At 38.5% G+C, this 22,098-nt stretch overlaps 1 protein-coding gene across 7 annotated transcripts; it reads right to left on the bottom strand.

The window, feature by feature from the left end:
- Positions 1 to 531: 531 nt before the first annotated feature.
- Positions 532 to 21,781, bottom strand: rxrba (retinoid x receptor, beta a). Of its 7 annotated transcripts, XM_059509007.1 has the most exons (14): positions 21,624 to 21,781; positions 20,927 to 21,061; positions 19,611 to 19,840; positions 18,773 to 18,799; positions 18,150 to 18,303; positions 16,817 to 16,996; positions 14,712 to 14,735; positions 11,063 to 11,223; positions 6,410 to 6,539; positions 6,120 to 6,252; positions 4,400 to 4,441; positions 3,493 to 3,584; positions 1,660 to 1,765; positions 532 to 1,497 (listed from the first exon to the last, which is right to left on the bottom strand). In XM_059509007.1, the coding sequence occupies exons 2-14, from the start codon at positions 20,940 to 20,942 to the stop codon at positions 1,350 to 1,352; spliced, it is 1,443 nt and encodes a 480-aa protein (XP_059364990.1). In that variant the 5' UTR covers positions 20,943 to 21,061; positions 21,624 to 21,781; the 3' UTR covers positions 532 to 1,349. The 7 variants fall into 7 exon arrangements, with proteins under 7 accessions (XP_059364990.1, XP_059364993.1, XP_059364991.1 ...); XM_059509010.1 differs by lacking the exon at positions 4,400 to 4,441; XM_059509008.1 differs by lacking the exon at positions 14,712 to 14,735.
- Between the last annotated feature and the right edge of the window lie 317 nt (positions 21,782 to 22,098).

Below are 22,098 nucleotides of genomic sequence, written 5' to 3'. Positions count from 1 at the left end.
TACCTAGACAAGATGTGTTCTAAAAATCGGTTTAAAATATCAAACATTTGATATTCTCTGACTGGATGGAATCATAGTCTGGAGCTCAAAACAACGAGTCCGGGACCTTCAAACACTATAAAATCAGTCGTGCCTAAATGTCCAAAAAATGCTGACTGGCTCCAACTTTTGGGAACAAGTCTGGTATAAAAATTGTGTAGTGTATTCCAGCCTTTGCACAGACCAGAACCACCTTTGTCATTCACTACGTCAAAGTTAGTACCAGTTAAATCCAAACAAGCCTAATGACAAGCTGATTTCATCAACACAAAAGAAAAAGGCCTGCTACACTGATCATGTGGAAAGGACAAGAGTGGTTGGACATACTTCACAGCACACATACACACTTTATAAATATTTGTCTTTTGGGGGGCATGGTGTGGATTTGGTTCCCATTTGAGGAATTGATGACGAAATAAATCAAAACTAGGGGGAATTATGAAATGGTAAAGGTATAAGGTCCTCTAGAAGGTACCAAAACCAATCTATTTGTTCATTTAAAAACAACACAAACTAAGAAAAACAAGGTTGACCCTCCTATTGCCACCAAAAAAAGCAGGATTCTCCTGCGAGATTTAATGTGTGCCTTTAGGCTCTCCTTGGAACATGATCAAAAACTCATGTCCATCCATACATTTATTCACAAACGTTAAACTCTAGCCTGCATTTTTAATAGGGCCAGATGCAACAGGCAGAGAATTTCCAATGCTGTTTATAAATCAGACTCATTTCATGAGTACAGTACAAAGTAGGATTTCAAGGTAAAAATCCCAAAGATAGCACGTTAGCAGTATTCCACAGTCAGAAACGAACCGGCAGGTCTGCCGTCACTTGATTCGTACCATCTAAAGGGCTCGGCAGATTCTTGCCCCGGTCACACATGCACTGTAAATTCAGCCGACGGGCTGTCTAACTGCAGTGACAAATGAGAAAAAAGTACAGTTCGTGCATTCAGAGTAACATACAAACCAAAACGATATACAGATCTCTAGAATCAATATGAGAGTTCTAAAACTGGAAGCCAAAGTCTTTAAACCAATGCTTTTGATTTAGAACACCCAGGGAATCTCTCTGGACAGCTCAGACTGTGTAAAACATTACATGGAAAACAAGTGTATTTTTTTTTTCAGACAGCTTAGAGTCTTTTGTTCTGGGCTGTACTGGTTTGAAGGTGCGGCATGAAGAATATGTAGGAGAGAATTGTGGGGGGAAGGTATTAATGGGAAGTGAGACCGCAAAGACCCAGAGTCCAGGGTGGGTGCGATACCCTGGTGCAAACCGGACTGAACTGGATCGGAGACTGGTCCAGGTTAGGTCAGCTGATGTGGAGCTTCAAGCATTTCCATTAAGAAGGTGTCGATAGGGGTGTCTCCAATCAGCTTGAAGAAGAACAGGTGCTCCAGGCACTTTAGGCCAATAGAGCGCAGCGCTGGCAGTCGGAGGAGGAGCTTGGCAAACCTGAAAGCCAAGTGAGATGAAGAGAAACTACAATCAACTGTAACCCAATTGGCAAACCTTTCTTCCCTCTATGGAAATTCTAGATGGGATTTTTACTTCAAGAACCTCACTGTTGCAATCAATTGAGTGATAGAAGAGAGAAAACAAACACATGTACTCTACCTGCCCTGCTGGTCAGGATATCTCTGTTTACAATAAGCCTCCAGCGATGCATAGACCTTCTCTCTCAGTAACTCCACTTCACTCGGGCTTGACAATCCCTTTGCATCTGCACATAAAACAACAAATAAAATGTAAAGCTGCCTTTATGACAGAACAGCAGGGGTGGAAATCAGCACTATTATATTCTTAGCTAATTCGGAGTTTAGACTGTGGCTGAATAGAAACGCAGTGTACAAACTAGGAATGCACGGATAATGCAACAGTATCAGTCCATCACACAAACACCTCTGTAAAGTTTGTACTTAAATTGTTCATTCAGATATTTTAATGCCAAAGAATGTTAAAAGATTAACATACTTTCTAATATTAATCGAAGGTGAGGAATGGGAAATAAAATGAGCATGCTCTTCAGTTGCATGCTCAAAGGCACCCGTGCACGCTGCCTTTGTGTGTAATCTTTTATATCAAACCACGATATAAAACGATATATTTTTTTATCGATCGTGGATTAAATGACGTAGACGATGGTGGAACTCCTTATATGAGCATTTCTCTCAGAAAAGTGCGCCCGCGCACACGTTGACCAGAGGAGAGCGAGACCGCGCACATCAACACGCTTCATCGGGAAATCGTCAGAAGCACTGCATTGGATTTGTTCGAGAATGTCTCCAAATAAGTGTGTTTTTGGATGTGAGGGAAAGTTAACTGTGTTCAGCTTCCCCACGAACCCAGCGTTACACGAACAGTGGATGCAGTTAGGGGCAGCAACGGAGTGTATCGAGTGCGTTTGTGTTCTCATCATTTCAGTGACAAATGTTTTATAAAGAAGACCCAGGTTGATGCTGGATTTGCACATCGTTTGCTATTATAAAATGGAGTGGTCCCAGTGATAAGAAACCCCATTCATGTAAGTACAACTGCATCAGATTTCTGTCTTTTGTGGGAAATCAGCACATAAGAATATATGTTAATGGAAACAACACGAAACATCAGGAATTATAGCTCCGCCCACAGCACTCCTCCAGGAGCTCTGCTTTTTCCGGAGAGAATTGGAAAGCTGTATTTTTCTTTTAAAAATTATGATAAAACTAAAGACTTTTTGGAGATATGAAGGATGCAGTACTACTCTATAGGTACTCAAGATTAACATTAAATTAGGTGAAACTGTGTATGTTATGTACCCTTTAAAACTGTGCATGCGTGTAATATATTTTATATATTAATATTTCATATGTATATTTATATACACGTCTCTGAAATCAGCCCAGCACTCTCTCACTCATCTAACACAGCCGATTTAACTCGTTAGTTCATGTTTATTTTAGCACTTCCGTCCGTGAATATAGAGCCTGCAAAACACTAAAACAAATATCAAAAGAAATACTATTAAACAAGAAAGTAGCCTAAATAAGAAAGTTAAAGACACCCTGTCTAATGGACACGAGCGGCCCAGCGTGACAAAATACGGATTAAAATCAGTGATGGTAGAGTGGATGCGGCACGACACGACATGACAAATCCCCGAAAGTAAACTGCCCTGATCTATTTATTAGGTACTGCTACAGTGTTCAAATGTCCTGTGCAGACACTAGACAGACAAAACCTGTTGCAATGTGGTGGTGTCGTGAGTAAAATGGCTCTATATTTAAAGTGTTACCAGTTTTATCGAATACAAAAAAATACCACCCACATTTTATTCATTTAAAATGCAGTTATCATCGAGAACAAAAAATTTAAGTATCTGTATTGTGTTTTCTTCTGGGAAAAAGTGGTATCGGAACATCCCTAGCATAAATGAATGTGAATCGAAGGTGTATGACTGTGCGGTCTGACCTGGGTTGAAGAGGATGATGGCTCTCAGGCAGCCCAACTCTGATTTATCCATCTGCATGTCCCTCATCTTGCTCACCAGCTCCGTCAGCACCCTGACGCCATTAAAATAATGGTAGGAAGGAGCAAGGGACGAAAAGCAGGACAGGAACGGTGGGAAAAAGAGAAGAGTCAGGTTAAAATCTACATGATTTGCAATTCGCATTTGAACACTAAAAAAATAGCTTCAAAACATATTCAAAACACAATCATAAATCACCTGTAATATATAACAGCCTTTATATTCAGACAAAAATCAGACCAAAAAAATGTTTTAGAAACAGAGCATGCCACATAAGATATCAGACACTCGTGTTAACATTAGTCACTGTTGGGCCTAAAGCGAGCGTGCTAGTGCGTGTCAGTTGCGTTTCCATTGTCACTTCTGGGGCTTGATCTCTGCATCATCTGGGCTTCCTCAGGGCCAATGCCCAGGGATTTTTGGCCTGCCAAATACCCATCATATTTGTTCTGTCTCTTTGTTGATACATATAAATTTCATATACTATGTGTAACTCTGATTTGCTGTTTGTGAGCGCCCTCTGTTGCTCCGGATGAAAGGATAACAGTACAGTGAGAGAGAGAAGAGAGCTCTGGTCCGACAGTGGAAACACAACTCATTTTTGGCTTTGTGGCTTGAGGTCCGAGGCTCGCTGTTAGCCCTGGCTCGCACTGGCCCGACAATGGAAACACAGCTATTGTGAGTCCAGGCAACACATTCAATCACACAGACATTCGTACACAAGGTCAGTTTGGTCTTTACCTGCCCCAAACAGCCCCAGACATAATTTAATCCAAAATAAACTGTCTCAAGCTAAAGGCTTCCCTGACTGCTGCTGTTTGTTTATGGCGTGTGGCGGAGTGTCATTACCTGTCGAATATGGCCCCAACCTCTGCATTGTGCGCACTCTCCCTGTGTGTTCAATCACAATGTGTTATTAAAATGTCATTTCACATTTCAATGTTATATAATGTCTCCCCGCTCCAGAAAGGCCCAGGCAGAGACGTTAAGACTCCACGTATGATGGCGGTAGGCCCAGTTCAAAGAGTAACAAGCTACAGGCTCTTGTTGAAAGGAAGGCAGACAATCATGGGTTGGCAGCAGCAAAGCTTGAAATTACAATTCCCAGCACAAAACAAATACAATATAACATGAAGAAAGAAATCTTTAACAGATAAGACCAGGGCTCAACAATAAGAATGGAAGCTTTAATTGATGTAAATTCGAACTATGCACACTGTTTTGCACATCAGTTAAAAAGTAAAAATGAATGCAATTAAAATGTTAGTTTCACTTCATTTCTAGCTAATTTTATATGAAAAAAGCATTTATGTACAATGCATAATAAATGTATTCATAAATTGCCTTGTAATGAAATCATACTCATATCTTTAAATTATAAATTGTAGCCTAATTTAAAATGCATTATAATATTTGAAGGTTTGCTTGTCAAGTGATCTGATGCATGACACTTTCTAAAAGTGTAACTATGAATAAATAAGTTTAATAATCTATTTTAACTATGGCATGAGGGCATACAATGCATAAGGTGCATTACAAGGCATAATTAATGCATTTAAACTAATTTTCCAATGCATTATATTAATTTTTGCATTATATTGTTGAGCCCTGAAGACATATGTTATTATTATTTTTGTTGTTGTAGAATATTAATGCTCAGTGACTTAATTATGTACTTTAACATCTGCATGTCCTAAATTGCTCAAAATGCATAAAATGACTCTGACCATGCAGCAGAATTTGCACAGAGGGTTAAATAGCATTTAAAGCCAATAAAGCAAAGCGGGAAGCATGTGCACACATCACACGGCACTGACAGGAGGACAATGAAGCACTGCAAATTCAGGTGAGTTGGACAGTGAAGCACAAGGACATGGAGGCTCATTTCTGAAGCAGAGACATTATGATGAATGGCAACAAAAGGCAATTTCATATGAACATCACAACAAACTGTAGCACAGAACATCTAGAATGAGCTCATTTAAAACAACAGCCTGTAGCTCATTATTCCCGGATTTGCAGAAGACAAAGATAAAATATGGAGTCTTGAGAATTTACGGAAACGTAATAAGTTTGTTTCTTGATGTAAACAATCGCTGTAATTACCAGCAGATTGAGAGTGAATACCAGAGTACGCTTCATACATGTATTGATCATGTAAATGGGAGTGTGTCGAGACTAGAAGCAGAGGAGAGCATTGGTGCACATATAGGTGTCTACATGTATGTGTTTGTCCTGTGTGTTCGTGCAGTGTCAGTCTATTAAAGCACACTATATATACACAGCAGCGTATCAAGGCAGCAGGCTGTCAGGAGGTATTTTTCTTTGTCATGACACAGGAAAATCCAACCACCTTTGCAGCCTTAAATGTGTCGAGAAGCAAAGCTGTTAAGGTTCATGAGCACAAATCATGATATGATATTTCTTGCCTAATCCTTTCCACACATAAGCACAGCAGGTCACATGCATATCGATTCGAAACCTATAGCGAGTGAAACTAATAAAGCCAAGACCTTACGAAGATCAATACAAGGCTATCCCATCTGCAGTCATGTGACATGACTATTACCTGTCAAAGATGGCTCCCACCCCTGCGCTGTGAGCACTGTTCCTGTGCACGTGGAGGCCGGTGGCCAGCAGAATGCCATCCTTCACCGTGATGGAGCGATGGGAGAATGACGCGATCAGTAGCTCATTCCAGCCTGCTCGACAAATGAACGCAGCAAAAGATGAGAGGGGATGAGAAAAGCGCTTTATTAAGTGTTTGCTAAGGGAAGCATCAAAATCTCCTGTTTGCAGTTTCCAGTTTTGATTTTAAACACATTCAGAGTCAGAAAGACAAAAGGCAAACAGGTTTACCAGCACGCAGCAGGATGACCTGGTCATCCAGAGACAGCTCACTGAAGTGAGGGATCCGTTTTGCCCACTCCACCAAAGTGAACAGCTGCTTATCAGCCGCCTGGCAGATATTTGTGACTGGGTCGTTCGGCTGAGGAGAGGAAACAAAAGTATTGTGGGTTAGTAGTAAAGAGAGGGAATGCAAAAAACTTGAAAATAACATCATGCAAGGCTTTTTGTAATTTAGCAGTAGGAATTTTCATTTCAATGATATCATATTGAGATTGCAATTCAATTTATGTTGATAACGATAAGCTCTGGACATCTGTACTCCTTAATCTAACAGCCAGTCAGTGCGTGTAGCTGATAAGTCCTGCGTGTCTCTGTGTGAATGAATGGCGTGGTTTTGTCTATTACACAAAGTCAAACACATGTGACGCTCACTGTTTTCAGCATCTGATATCTCAATATATGAGGACACACAAACTTCATCTCACCATTTCATTTGAAAAAAGAAAATTACGGTCTAATACACACTAAAATACAAAGACCTTCACAACAAACTGAAAAAAAAATTCAAGTTTGGTTTAGCTTGAAGTAATAATGACAGGAAAGTATTACATTTTCCAAGAAATATTTTCATCCTTGTTTTAATTAACACAGTTCTGTTGTTAGAGATTTTTATTTGACAATAAAAAAAAATACAATAATTGAATTCATTAGTTTTCATTTGATTACATTGTCAAGGATTTATTAAGGTGTTAACGTTTTATTAATTTCATTAGACACCATTTTTGATAATACATTTGTATAAAAGTAGCTATTCTTTGGAGTTTGATTGAAACAACAAATATTTTTTAACTTCTCAAGGTCTAATGCTGTGTTCACACCAAAGGCGAATAGAGCGTCTGGCGCGAATGATTTCAATGTTAAGTCAATGCAAAGGCGCGTTTACGCGCGTCTGGAGGTCTCGCGGCGCGAATGGGGCGTTTACGCGTGGCGCGGAAGACGCGAATTCGCCTCAATGATGCGAATTGACGCGCGAATTGAGCGTTTCGCGTGATACGCACGTTAAGGCCCTCTCACACCGGATGCGTAACGAAAAAGCGAAACGAAAAAGCGAATAGTTCGCGTGCGAATAGTTCACGTCAAAACCATCCACATCAGCCGCGACGCGAATTTGCGATGTCTGTGACGTTCAGAGAGCTTCAACATTCCAAAACTTTCGCGCCGACAGTTGAGAAAATGGACACTTCAACATCATCATCCAGTGAAGACGAGCTTTTCATTTTCTTTAAAAGACAGAAAAGAAGGTTTTGGGTGCACCCAGTCCTAAAGAACAGAGAGTCTGAAGGGTATGCCAATCTTGTACAGGAGCTAAAACTTTATCATGGCCGGTTCCGCACTTACTTTCGGATGTCTGTGGGACAATTCGAGGAGCTCCTTCAGATAGTGGCACCGCATCTGACGAGACAAACCACAAACTTCAGGGAACCAATTGATCCGGAGCAGCGTCTGGCAGTCTGCTTAAGGTGAGCTGTCCTCTTAAAAACATCAGCCCATAGAACACACACACAAGTAATCAGAAGATCCGTCATTTTTGCTGTGACGTCACCTTTGTTTCCTTGTATGTGATTGGCTGAAGCCTTTTTGTTGCCTCAAAAGTAAAAAAAAATCGACATCGAAGCGAAAAAAATAAAAGTCGTTTTTTCGCCTCAGCACATTCGCATTCGGTGTGAAAGCACTCAATTTACAAACAGCTGATCAAAAAATAAAACCATCGCGCGAATTATTCGCGCGTCAAAATCGCGTCCAGTGTGAAAGGACCATTAGGCGCAAATGGTGCTTTTGTGCATTTAAGCGTTTGACGCGAATTCGCGTCTGCCGCCCGAGTTGAAAAATTTGAACTTTGGCGTCAATTCGCGCCGCGTTAACCAATCAGGAGCCTGTTAGGAGTCACTCATTCAATAGTATGTTCCTGCAGCCTCCAGTTGTGCAGGAATACCCTTCTCCACTCATTCAACAAGAGGAACGACTGATGTTGTCAGTGAGCAGTCAACCAGAGCTATATTACAAAAGTTCATTTTTCTATAGAGACAGGAATAAAATAAAGGACCTATATATATATATATATATATATATATATATATATATATAAAACATAATAATAGATTAATTGAATAAAGGCCAAAGATAAGAAACGTTTCGTTTTACCCCAAACAAATTATATTTTAACTTGAACCACTAAAGAGACATCAGAGCCAGCGGCAAATGTCAGAGGGTCTAGCCGAGGTGAGGATGCTCTCGGCGGATACTTGAGCTCTGAGCTCCCGCTGATCGCATGGAGCTCATCTCCGAGATCGGCGAAACATTTTTTAAATAGATGCTGTCATTATAAATAAACCGCATATTTGAGTTTAAAGCAACTACATTCTCGCCTGAAATACTTTTAAAACTACATTTCATGACACAATAACAGTAATATTTTGAAAATTATCCGATAAAAATGGCGGTTGAAAATGCTGCGTGAACTCAGCTGGCAGAAGCCCCCCCATGACGCGAATTCGCGTCTGTTGTGAAGTTAATTTCACGCGCGAATGAAGCGAATGATCAATCGGCAAACTAGACACTGTAGACGCGAATTTGACGCTCTATTTGCGTTTGGTGTGAACACAGCATAACAAACATATGGAAACAAATATGATTTATGACATTAAACACCAAACCCACTAGATTTAAACAGTCAGCAACAGCCACTGCAGTATCATTTGTTCTTACAACTTTTTTTTTTTTTTTTAAATTACTTGCTTTTAACAACCATCACATGCAACTTGGAAAAAAAGAAATGTCTGTATCATGGTCAGTGGATGAGGTGGCAGAGCAACTATAACAATCAGTCTATAATCCGACTCACTTCGAAGCGGTACTAAACTGCAGTGGAAAAGCAATCTGAGCCAAAGTAAAGCGAGCCGAGCAGAGTCATACCACGCAGGGCCGTTTCTAGCGTTTTTGGCACCCTAGGCGAGATTTCTACCCCCCCCCACCCCCACCAAAGATTTGTACCATAAATTAAAAACTAAACATAGCTGCAAGGAAACCATTTAATAATTATTGCATAAATATTGCAAAATTTGTCCAAATACAAGTATGTACAATTCATCAGAATTAAATATTATTAATATTAAACAATACAAGAAAAACAGGCAAATAAAATGCAAAAAAACTAAATGACTAAAACATGACAATGTTACCTTATCAGCTACATATTAGCTATACAATAATACACAGTAACCACATCCATGTTCAAAGGAAGTAACTGGTAACCAAGGACTTTTGACCATGGCAATTGACCATGGCATATTTGAGCATGTTTACTATTTTCGATAGCTTTAAAAGTGGACACGTCTAGACTTAATAGCTGCAAAAGTGTCAATAATGTCATCATAGGACATCTGCCTGGAAACATCCCTGTTCATGGAGAATGATTGACAGCCGCGGAGGAGGGAAAACGAGGTTTCCGTATACTTTAATTTAATGATGTAAATAGTCTTCTGTCCATCACATTAAGCTATGGAATGGCTTCAGATGACTTTGTGAAATTATAATCAGACCGATCTCAAGACCCAAGTCACCCAAACTGACGTGAAAAAAGCGGCGCTGTTTGCAACCCTGAGATTCATTCACCGATCAAATAAGGCTTTTGACGGGACAAAAATAAGCTTTTTTGCGGCCACCAAATAAATTTAAATGCAGGAAAAACCCTGCTATAATATTCCGCTGCTGAAATGAGCATGACGTAAATCCATCCCGTGGTGCTAATAATGCAGTCACAAGGCGTTTCTCAATGTCAAGGAGAAACAGTGTCATGTTTTGCTCGTAGTGGTGATGGAGCTTGTAGAACAATTTGTAACATACCTGTATATTTTGCTTTCTTTTTCTCATCTTCTTTTTTCTTCTTGCGATACTGAGCCCCTGATGGCTTTGACCTTTTCATGATGATGAAACTCAAACATTTACTTCAAGTAACTTTAACCACGGATGACGACGTTGAAAGGTGACTTTAACATGTCTCTAACGGCAGCGGCCACTATCACCACCAATGAGACTTACTCAGATAATCGCAAGTAATCATAATGCTTCGAAATAGCAAAATTATGAAAATATAATATGACCTTAAAATAATAATATTAATAATATTATATATATATATATATATATATATATATATATATATATATATATATATATATATATATATATAATATTATATAATATTATATATTATATATTATATATATATATATATAATATTATATATTATATATATATATATATATATATATATATATATATATATATATATATATATATATATATATATATATAATATTATATATATATATATATATAAAATAAACTCTTGGTGGGGCGGGGGCTCTCACTGGCGCCCCCCAGCTGTTTGCGCCCTAGGCGGCCACCTAGTTTGCCTATGCCTAGAAACGGCCCTGATACCACACAATGGAAAAGTGCCATAATACGCAACGCAACTTCCTGCTTTTAATCAGCCCACAAGCTAAAATTAGAGCCCAATTACCTTCTCTTCTGGATCACGTAACAAATAATCCTGACACTAAAGATCATAAATCCTCTTTAACATGCTTATCTGTAACTTACAGAGCTTCCCCCTGAGCTGCCATCCGCATGAAGCTCGGTTTTCTGCTCCACGGCCATCTCTGCTTCCAGAATCTTCTCTACAGGCATCTCTTCATTCGCTGCGCTGGTGGACTCCACCTCTCCCTCTCGCTCCTTGTTCCTCTGACGCTCCTCTTGAACGGCTGCATCGCACACAGGGAAGTGAGGAAGAGGGACAAGATGGGGAAATAGAGATGAAGGATAGGGCAGAGGACAGATCAACAGGATGGGAAAAGGAAAATGAGGATAGTGAATAGGGAAAGCGGTAAAGATGTAAACAGGAGTAGAGAGACACAGAGATATACAGATACACGTAGTTCCTGGTTAGTTTTCAACATTCATTCACACACTGAAGTCTCCCAGCAACATTGCTTCTTCAGTGACCCAGTAAAAGCTACAAAGGTCCCTTATTGCAGATATCAAAAACAACATTCTCACATGACTAATATATTTTTGCAGCATCATGTTATTTAAAGGGGTCATATCATGAGGAAATATATTTTCCTTAACCTTTGACAACAGTTTGATGCACTTTGAAAACATTCAGTTCCCAGTTCAAAAAAAAACTTTTGCATGTCACACCAGACACATGATAGTCCACATTTATACAATGACTAATAGTTAACAGAAACTTGGTACGTCCAGTCTTGGTAAGGAAATAAAGAGAAAGTGGGACTACACCATTTACTATTACTTTGAAACACCAGAAAAACTAATAATAAGAGCAAAGTTTTGTGCCGTTTCTGGTGGTGTAGCACCTGTAGCACCATTTCAGTCTGACTTTAGGCGATAATGTAGGGCTGCAACAACTAATCAATAAAATCGATTATAATTGATAATGAAAAGCATCGACATCGATTCTCATTATCGATTAGTCGGGTGTGCCCACAAGTGCACGTACAACTGCAGCCAGTTGCATCAAGTTACAGAACTGAATAACACATTTCTATTGACAAAATGCATCTACAAATATTGGAGTAGGGTTGGGTATTGATTGAGTTTTATACGATACCGGTGCCATTTTGATACTTTTAAAACGGTATCGGTGCATAAACGATGCCTGAACCGATACTTCTTTAAAAAATAAATAGAAAAGGCCTAAAAAGAATAACATTAAAGAACAATACAAATGTTTCAAATAAATCCATAGCGTTCACACGCTCCTTGGATGCTTTCATTTCCCAAGCTTCCTTTACTCTAAGGTAGAGGTCTTCACGGGTCCAAAAATTTGTGCCCGAACCCGAAAGAGACCCGTAATGTACTACACCGAACCGACCCGGACCCGTCTAATATTTCAAAAGCTGGACCCGGACCCGTGTAGATCCGAGAAATGCCTACCTGGACCCGACCCGGACCCGTATATTATTTGAAAGCTGGACCCGAACCCGTCGTGAAGACACAGACCCGACTGGACCCGATTGTCACATATTCCACTTTAAATTGCTATTACAAGTCAATAAACATGTTGCGGAAAAAAACCTATATCTTAATTTAAGGAGCCGTAGTCTCTCGTCCTTGTACCTGACTGCCTGTGATGCATTATAATCCTCAGACAAGAAAGTTATCTATGTCATTCCGCTCGTTATTCCAAGTCCAAGCTTAATCCACTCATTATTTCAGCTTCAAAGTTCCACTTGATGTCACGGTGACAGACATGTACATGTACATTCTGACTCGAGTTAACTCGCATAATAACTTCGACTGTTTGCCTTTTTGAACTATAATAACGAACGCTCCTTCAGTGCCATGGCCGCTTACGCTATCATCTCTGTGCTCTCTGCTCTGCGTCGAGTCTGAATCTGACCACTAAAACTTTGAGATTAAACGGTTTATTTATATTAGTATAAAAATGGGAGAAAATGTAAAGCGCGGTTTGTCCCTCACTGGTTGCCATAGAAACATGACACGCGCTCGAGACTGCACATGCGTGTTAGCTGGATCATCCTAAAATATGATTTAACGCAATTTGAGCGTCATAGAAAACATTCATGTGACAGTTCACCTCCGATTTTGTTGCTGATTTGAAATATATTAAATATGAGTGTGTCAAGTCTCATATTAAATATGAGTGTGTCAAGTCTGCAATTATTACCATGCATGCACTTGCATTCTGCGCTGTTTTTTTTGTTTTTTTTGTTTCTCACTCTGTTCTTTTCCTAATTTTACAAGTTGCAAGTTACAAAAAACACAAGCAGTGTCTGATCACGGCCAGGTGTTCTCCGAGTCCGATGACTCCGATCGCATGGGTATTATACACAATGTTAAACAGACCCGGGACCCGAAGTAATAGATTCGGACCCGACCCGGACCCGGCTGATCATTTAAAATATAGACCCGGACCCGTACGGGTCCCGGGTCGGGTCCCGGGTCGACGGGTCTCGGGTGCACTGCGAAGACCTCTACTCTAAGGTTAATAAATGTATTTCATGATCACATAATGTTTCTACTGTATCTCGGTCAATCACTCTGATATTTAGTTAAGATGAGTGCTGTCTGTCACTATCCTTAATCGGTTCTGTGTATGACTGTATGCTCATTCTTAATAAAGTAGCAACAATGTCTTTGTAAAGTACAGTCTTAGACACATTAGTATTTTCCCCCCAAAAAAGGGTTTTAAGCCAGTTATTTATATCTTTTGCTTTAGTATGTCAGTAGGAAATATCAGTTTACATTTCCAAACATTCATTTTGCCATTAATTGTAATAATAATAATAAAGTGAGATTGTTGAACATGTGTTCCTGCAGAGCATTACTGTGATTTTATTCATCTTTATTGTTTAAATTTTATTAAAAAAAATTTATGTAAGGTTTTTAACCAATTTTGTAAGGTTTCTGCCACTGCTGCTCTTAACTAACAGTATTGTAATTACCAAAATACTGTTTTAGCTTTCTGTATTGGTTAGACCGCCAATATGCGTAAGCCTTTTAGTAACAGAAGTAAGCTATTTTTAATGCTGTAATATAATTATTGCTGTTTTCTGTGAAAAAAAGGCAGAACAAAATTGTCAAGTGCTTTATAGTGTTTTTATATACAGATACCCAATGCCAGCAAGCATGTGAACTGTTATCAAAGGCAAAGGAGGCCTTTTTTGTTATTATGTACAATAAAATATACAATAAAATATACAATAACATTTTTAGAATTTTTTTTTTTGGACCGATTCCTAAAATATTTGTGTTTTCTCTTATGACAGGTGGTCTAACAAATTAAGCGCTCTATGTTTTCAAAGCATTCAGTTGGCACATTTGTTTTAAGGACATTAGGCAGAATGTGGAATAGTGTGCTTTTGTCAGTAAATTTTTAATAAAGAAAATAGGGGTTTAATCAGATTAATCCCCAAAAAATAATAGGCCAACTAATCGATCATCAAAATAATTGTTCGTTGCAGCCCAACATTAATGTGATGTTTTTTTAAATAACATATCACTTTAAGAATATATTTTCAAAGAACCATGGTGAATAAATGATCTTAAAAAATAAAATGCAAAATAGTTCCATTAAGTAGACCTCAAGGAAATGACGAAATGACCCCTTTAATAGTTGTGACTAATATCCTACAGAGCAATTCTTTCACCATACACACACTCACACACAACCACCACTCCCTCCCTCCCTCCGTTTTCTCCTTACATCGTTGTCGTTCATCTTGGACCACTACAGAAGGAGAGGGAGGAAGAGAGAGAACGAGAGGAAACAAAAGAGGGAGAGAGGGGGACAGATGTTAGTGGTGACAACAGCCCTCCCTCCCCTTCTGCTCTCCTCTCTGGTTTGTGCCATGATGACTATGACTTAGCCACAATATCTTCTTTACATTCAGTGTCAACAATCTTATGAAATCTACACTTCTCTGCTACACCTACTCCTGTCACTGTAATCTTTCTGTCTGGCTTGATTCTAGAAAACACTTGCTCTCTCCTCAGTTGGCCTAGCAAATCTATCATTAAATAAATTAAATACAAAATATAAAAAATACATTTCTGCAATTATTTATTACATTTCTTAATTGCCATTAAACTGCACATAATATTTAAAGGATTACTTCACCCAAAAATCAACACTAGCTTATCCAAAATTTAGATTTTCTTTTTCCTGCTGAAGAGAAATTAAGGTTTTGAAGGGAAACATTTCAGGATTTTTCTCCATCTAATGCAAGTGAACGTGTTTTTTGTTGCCTACGTCACACATGACCTTCCCAACATGCATGTGTCACGCAAGAGGTCATTAACTAAACAGTCTCGTGATTGTGCATCGCAAAGATGAACCAAGGTGAGCATATGTCGTTAAAAAGTAAATATTTTTTTCTGACTGATCGGTTCGCAAGAGAAGACCCTTATTTGTCAGCTGGGGTCATGTGGATTTCTTTAAAGCTGCTTAAATATGGATTCTGGATTTTTAAAATGGTCTATGGTGAGCCCTGTTCACTTGCATTAGATCCTGGAATGTTTTCCTCCATTACCTTCATTTTTCTTCGGCTGAAGTCAGTCATATGCATCTTGGATGACCTGTGAGGTGAGTAAATAATCAGTCATTTTCATTTTTGGGTGAACTATTCCTTTAAATGCTTAATTGTCTATTGTCCACACTGCTCTCTAGACATTAGCATCAGTTGGTATTTCTTGCACCATTAAATGCATAGCACCACAGCACTTAACATTTCAAGTTGTAGGTCAATCTTTCTATTGCATTAGCTTTACATACATAAAAATAGACACTGTGACCAATGTAGTCAGAATTAAAAACAAGTGAGTATTAAACAGTTCCATTTATGAGTAGTGGTCAACCGATATATCAACAAGGCCGAAATTTGGCATTTTGCAAATACCAGCATCTGCCGATAAGTTTTTCTGCTTGGCCGATGTGTTCGAGGCAGGACTTTTATTCTGACAGTGCTCATCTTGTTTCTCCATCTTGTTTGTCGTCGTCGTTAACAGTTCTGTCTAATACAGATAAAAGTCAGGCTAATAATCAAAGAGAATGGTTAAAGAAATTAATGTATACAAAAAGCATTATAACGTTTGCTTTTATAGAATTAGTAATTGGCAAACATTATAATAATTTCTCGTTTGCCCTCAGCATTAAGCAAATACGCATTTATATAATTTAAACAAATCTTCGAATGACTAATGAACATTTCATTTCACAAACCTTGCAAACTTAGTTGAATCCAGCTGTGAGATCTTGAAGTGTGCATTTTTATCCAGCATGATCACATGTTCTCTGCGTGATGATCAGTCCGTGTGAATTGTATGCTTTAAACTTGTGATTTTAAATTATGCTGCGCTTTATGCATTTGCCCAGTCATATTCATGTCATGTTCTCTGTGTGCTTGCTGTATGTAAAATGAGTGTTACCCTGGCTTTATTTGATATATTTATTTATTTGTGAAAAATACTTTCAATCTACTTTAAATCCTTTAAATACTTTAAATCATCTAAAGCATAAGTATGTTTATTTTACACATTTATTTTTAATCCATTGTCAAATGATTTAAAATTTCTTAAATATAATTTTTGTTTTATTACAAAAAAATATATCGGCCCCCCTGCTTTCCAACATATCGGCATCAACATCGGCTGTCAAAAAACATTATCGGTAGACCACTATTTATAAGGTGAGGTAACTGAATAACCCATATCAGTGAACCACTACTCCTTACTTCTAGTGTAAAGAGGATCTCATCTTGGGTTTGTGGTATGTGTATGTGGCTAGGAAGGTCAGCAAGCTCTGGTTCTTACCCTCTCTCTTCATACCCATGGCCAAGCACTTCTGGTAGCGGCAGTACTGGCAGCGGTTCCTCTGGCGTTTGTCCACCAGACAGTCCTTATTGTCTCTGCATGTGTAGCTCAAGTCCTTCCTCACAGTGCGCTTGAAAAAGCCCTTGCAGCCCTCGCAGCTGTACACGCCGTAGTGCTTGCCTGGAGAAAAGAGACACGAGGTGAATTTATGGAGGTGAAAGGTTTGTGTCAGTAAACAGGTGATCCTAAATTTGTTGGTTTCATAACGTTATCACATAATGTTGTTGTTACATAAGTGTTACATAACGAAAAGCTGTTTTTGTTCATTTGTCAAGAAAATTTTCAAGTTTCAAATAAATGCTTTTCTTTTGAACTTTCTATTTAACAAAGAATCCTAAAAAAGACGGACTGTTTTCCAAAAACAAATGTATGCAGCATATGATTTCTGAAGGATCATTTGACACTGAAAACTGGAGTAAAAACTCAGCTTTGCCATCACAGGAATAAATTCAATTTTAAAATTCATAAAAAAAGAAAAAAAATACAATTACATTACAGTTTGTGTATTTTTGATTAAATAAATGCTGCCTTAGGGAGCACAGGGGACTATAAAACATATTTAAAAAAAAATCTTACCAACCCTAAACTTTCGAACAACAGTGTATACCGTAATTCCTCAAATAAAAGCCGGGGCCTTTATTTACCTGAACTGCAGAAGGTAACAGGCTTTTATTTGAAGCAGGCTTTTATTAGAGGCAGGCCTTAATTTCTAATTCCATCTGTTTGATAAGTAATTGTTTTAAATTAAAAGCGATAGCGTTCCAGTGGACAGAGATCATAACATTAGCACAGAATCAGTTCAGAATCTATCATCCAAAGAATCAGTTCAGTTCAGACGCGCTCTGTGTCGGTCTGCTTCACGCTGAATCACGCATGCGCAGTATCATCAGCTCCTCGGTTCTCGAATCGGACGCGTCCGACAGAAACGCTTCTCGGTTCAGTGTATTGGTAATCCGAAAACCGATGCAACCGGTTCTTGACTCGAGAACGAGAAACGCTCCAGCAATGGGCAGGTACGTTCGTTATCTGGCTCTGCTGCACAAATTTTCCCCCGGCCTTTATTTAAGGCCGGCCTTTATTTGTCCGTGTTGACCACGTCCCCGCCCACTATAAGAGGCCCGGCGTTTATTTGACTACCAGTTTTTATTTGAGGAATTACGGTATATAGTATATTTACCATTATAACATTTAAACATTCAAACTTTTTTTTTCTTTTATATAGTTTCAGTGTTTCCTTCAGACGGGTTAGGGTTAGTGTTTATCAGTGATGTACCAGAGGAGCGATCTCCACAGATTGCACACAAGCGTTTCTGAGAGACCATGGGCCCTGGGCTGTGGGCGGACATCGGCTTCAATCCGAAGGGCGGTTTGACATCATCAGAGCTGCTGACGGCGTGCAGTCCCGACATGGACACGGTGGAGTTGATCTGAGACGGGCGATGAGGTGAGAGATAGAGATCGAAGTGATAGAAAAGCTGAATAAAATGAACACTTCCTCATTTTTGTTAGTGATGCACAAAAATCAAATCACAAGATAACGGGAAAATACATGTTAATTTCTTATGATCAGCATCACATGCCTGGTTAGCTCTCAACCATTAACTGATAACAACCAGATAATAATAATAATAAAAGAAATCTCCCCAAATCATTCAAACACTGTTTCATCCCAAATCCAACCCTTTGTCCACAGCTGGAAGATGATCAATCATTAAGAATCTTATTTTGGTTGCATTCTAATGAACACAAGCCCTTAACACATGGTATTTAATCATCCAAACAGAGCTAGATTTCAAAAGCTAAGAGCAACAGTAAAGGGAAGAAGACATATGCATGAGAGAAGCTACTAGACAACGAGGAGGGAGTCAGAAAGTGAGAGAGAGTACAAGGTCTCACCTCTGTGTTTCTGGCAAACATGTTCATCTGTGAAGCAGAAATGCAGTGATGAGGTGGAGCGCCAAAAAAAAAAAGCTTGTGGCGTGAGGGAGGTGGTGCTAAATAATTACTAAATCCACCATGCTCTTGTTTTGGCTAAACTCAAATTTAGACTATGGAAAAAATTAAATAAAATCAGGCTTAAGAGCGACAGAAACCTACCCGAGAGACTTTGTAAATTAAGGTCAAAATACCAGATGGTCTGTTAAACATTAACAGTTTTAGAGGGATAACCTCAAATGATCTCAGTGAATAAACAGTGATTTAACTTCAGATTTCTCGGGTTCAATTACATATTGCTAGTCATTATACAATACTGTTCAAAAGATATTTTCATGTTTTGGAAAGATGTCTCTAATGCTCACCAAGGCAAATTTATTTAATTATAAATACTGTAAAAACAGTAATATTGTGAAATATTAGTACAAATTGAAATAATTTTTTACGTAATATAATTTGTTAAAATTTTTAATAAATTGATGTTAAATATTTTAAGCTTCATAATTTCAATAAATTAGACATGCTTATTGATACATTAATAAAATGTAATTTACAATTTAACCATTAAAACAGAGTCTAGGGAAAAAAAACATATTCCAGAAAAATTTAAATGGGAAAAACGGAATTTGTAAAAAAAAATAAATATAAATAAATAATTTGACTTCATAAGGCCCCAATTAGTAGGCAGACCTGGAAACCAAACGAGCTGGACTGTTTGTCTTGTAGCACAAACTCAGGCCTTAAATGAAACATGGGGAGTCCAGTGGAGAGTCAGAAGTGTTAACATGGTGATGCTCACCTGTGGGCTGCTGATGGGGCCGTAGCCTACTGAGGGAGTTCCTGGAAGGCAAGGAGAACCCAGAGAAGAACTGATGACGGAGAAGGGTGAGCCCATGCTGCTGATGGGACTGTTCACGGCCGAAGTGATGGGTGGCAGGGAAGTCATGGCGGCAGCTGAAGGGGCCAACGGGGGCGAACGATGACCTGATGGTGGTGAGGAAATGGATGAGCTGTCTGGACTACGAGAATCTGTTAGGAAAGAGGAAAAAATATACAGTCACATTCAGGGAGGCCATTCATTTAAAAAGAATTTAGTAGTTTTTTTTTTTTAAGTATTTAAAGGGTTAGTTCACCCAAAAATGAAAATTATGTCATTAATGACTCACCCTCATGTCACTCCAAACCCGTGAGACCTCCGTTTCCTCTTCGGAACACAGTTTAAGATATTTTAGATTTAATCCAAGAGCTTTCTGTCCTTCCATTGAAACTGTGTGTATGGTATACTGTCCATGTCCAGAAATGTAAGAAAAACATCATCAAAGTAGTCCATGTGACATCAGAGGGTCAGTTAGAATTTGTTGAAGCATTGAAAATACATTTTGGTCCAAAAATAACCAAATGACGACTTTATTTTGAACGAGTGCGTTCACAACACTGCAGTGACGCTGCTGACGTGTTATCTTTGTTATTGGGCGCACCAGAAAACACGTCAGCAGCGTCTTATGTCAACAGTCACACTTACAATAGACCCGGAAGAGAAGACAATGCTGAATAAAGTCGTAATTTTTGTTATTTTTGGACCAAAATGCATTTTCGATGCTTCAACAAATTCTAACTGACCCTCTGATGTCACATGGACTACTTTGAAGATGTTTTTATTACCTTTCTGGACATGGACAGTATACCGTACATACATTTTGAATGGAGGGACAGAAAGCTCTCGGACTAAATCTAAAATATCTTAAACTGTGTTCCGAAGATGAACGGAGGTCTCACAGGTTTGGAGCGACATGAGGGTGAGTCATTAATGACATACTGTTCATTTTTGGCTAAACTAACCCTTTAAAGGGAGAAAACAAAAAACCAATTTTACATACATGCATGGTAAAAGAAACTGATACTGAAACCAAGCTATTTAAACTTATGAAGAAACATTCATAAAACAATGATAAACCGAGGTCTACATACTGCAGGAGTTTTAACAATAACATCTTATCCATGCTCTAGTAATATACAAAACAGAGTGTCAAACACAAACTTGAAGAGGGGCAGCTTCACAGCTCTAAGTGTAATTTTTAATTCACAAATGTGGATATAAAATCAAAACTATCTCACCTCTGCTGTCGCCCATGATGTGCAGCCGAGCTCTGCTGATCACACCGGCTCACTCGATCTGATGTCGGATGGATGTTCAACTCAAGACCGCGGACTGAAGCCCGGGCCTGGATCTTTCACTAACCTACGTTATCACTGCAGATTACAAAACACTGCGTGAATGACACTTAAACTACAATCTCGCACGACAAATAAATGGTCATTATGCGTCAAAGCGAGTTATAACACGTCTTTCTAAAAATTACAGAAAAAAATATTTTTGAAGCTAACTTACGTAATTTTTGCACGCATAGGAACTTGACAGATTAAATAGCTGTAATGTATTTTAAGAGGATTTAGTTCGATAAAACAAGATTAATCTCGTGCAAGCAACCAAAACGAAATTTCCAGTAGCGGCTAGTAGATTAGCTCGATGGAAAGCTTTAATTTAACGTTACTAACAAAACGAGGAGCAATTCACATTATAAAACTGCTCTAAATGTATGCGCATTTTAATTAATGTCGTGTAAGTGAACGGCACTGGTTTAATTTACAGTTATTGTGTGTAAACACATTCATTTATATTTGTGTACAGCTAATCGACTCAACTAGCATGTTAGCTAGCAAGCTAATAACTGCAGTCACAATTTACTGTTTACGAACCAACAGCGGAAAATCGCACATAGTGTTATTATAACAAGGGTAAAGCAACACGTACCTGTCAATAAATGTAAACAATAACAGCATTCACCCGAGTTACGTAAATACCAGAAATATTTATGTTTTAAAATGGCTCATATAGGGCCGCGACTCTCCGTTCCCATTTCCTCTGTGTGATTCTCACAGTTGCCTTCTTGATCTTCCTTTCTGAGGAGGAAACCGAAGCTGTTTACGTCCGAGCGTAGAAACTGACGCCATTTTGGCTCGAGTAAAGGATCACTTGAGCCAAAATGTCTCCAAATAAAGTTATTTTCTTCTTTTGGGAAGTACATTACACAAGTGCTTCTGGGCGATTCTACAAATGTGTGTCGCATTAGTATGTTTACATAATGCCATAACAATTACATCAAATGTTGAATAAAGTTATATTATATTATATTATATTAGATTCAACTTTATTGTCATTGCACATGATCCATTTTCTAAAAATTATATCTATATATATATATATATATATATATATATATATATAT

Source organism: Carassius carassius, chromosome 25, assembly GCF_963082965.1.
Source record: "Carassius carassius chromosome 25, fCarCar2.1, whole genome shotgun sequence".
NCBI classification, from domain to species: domain Eukaryota; kingdom Metazoa; phylum Chordata; class Actinopteri; order Cypriniformes; family Cyprinidae; genus Carassius; species Carassius carassius.
This window is presented reverse-complemented; position numbering and strand designations above follow the sequence as displayed.

What these genes read in the sequence shown, in the direction of transcription:
- rxrba (XM_059509007.1), bottom strand. An exon ending in GCCCCATCAGCAGCCCACAG is followed by an intron (nt 18,800 to 19,610) that starts GTGAGCATCACC and finishes TCTGCTTCACAG; the next exon opens with ATGAACATGTTTGCCAGAAA. An exon ending in TGTTTGCCAGAAACACAGAG is followed by an intron (nt 18,304 to 18,772) that starts GTGAGACCTTGT and finishes CGCCCGTCTCAG; the next exon opens with ATCAACTCCACCGTGTCCAT.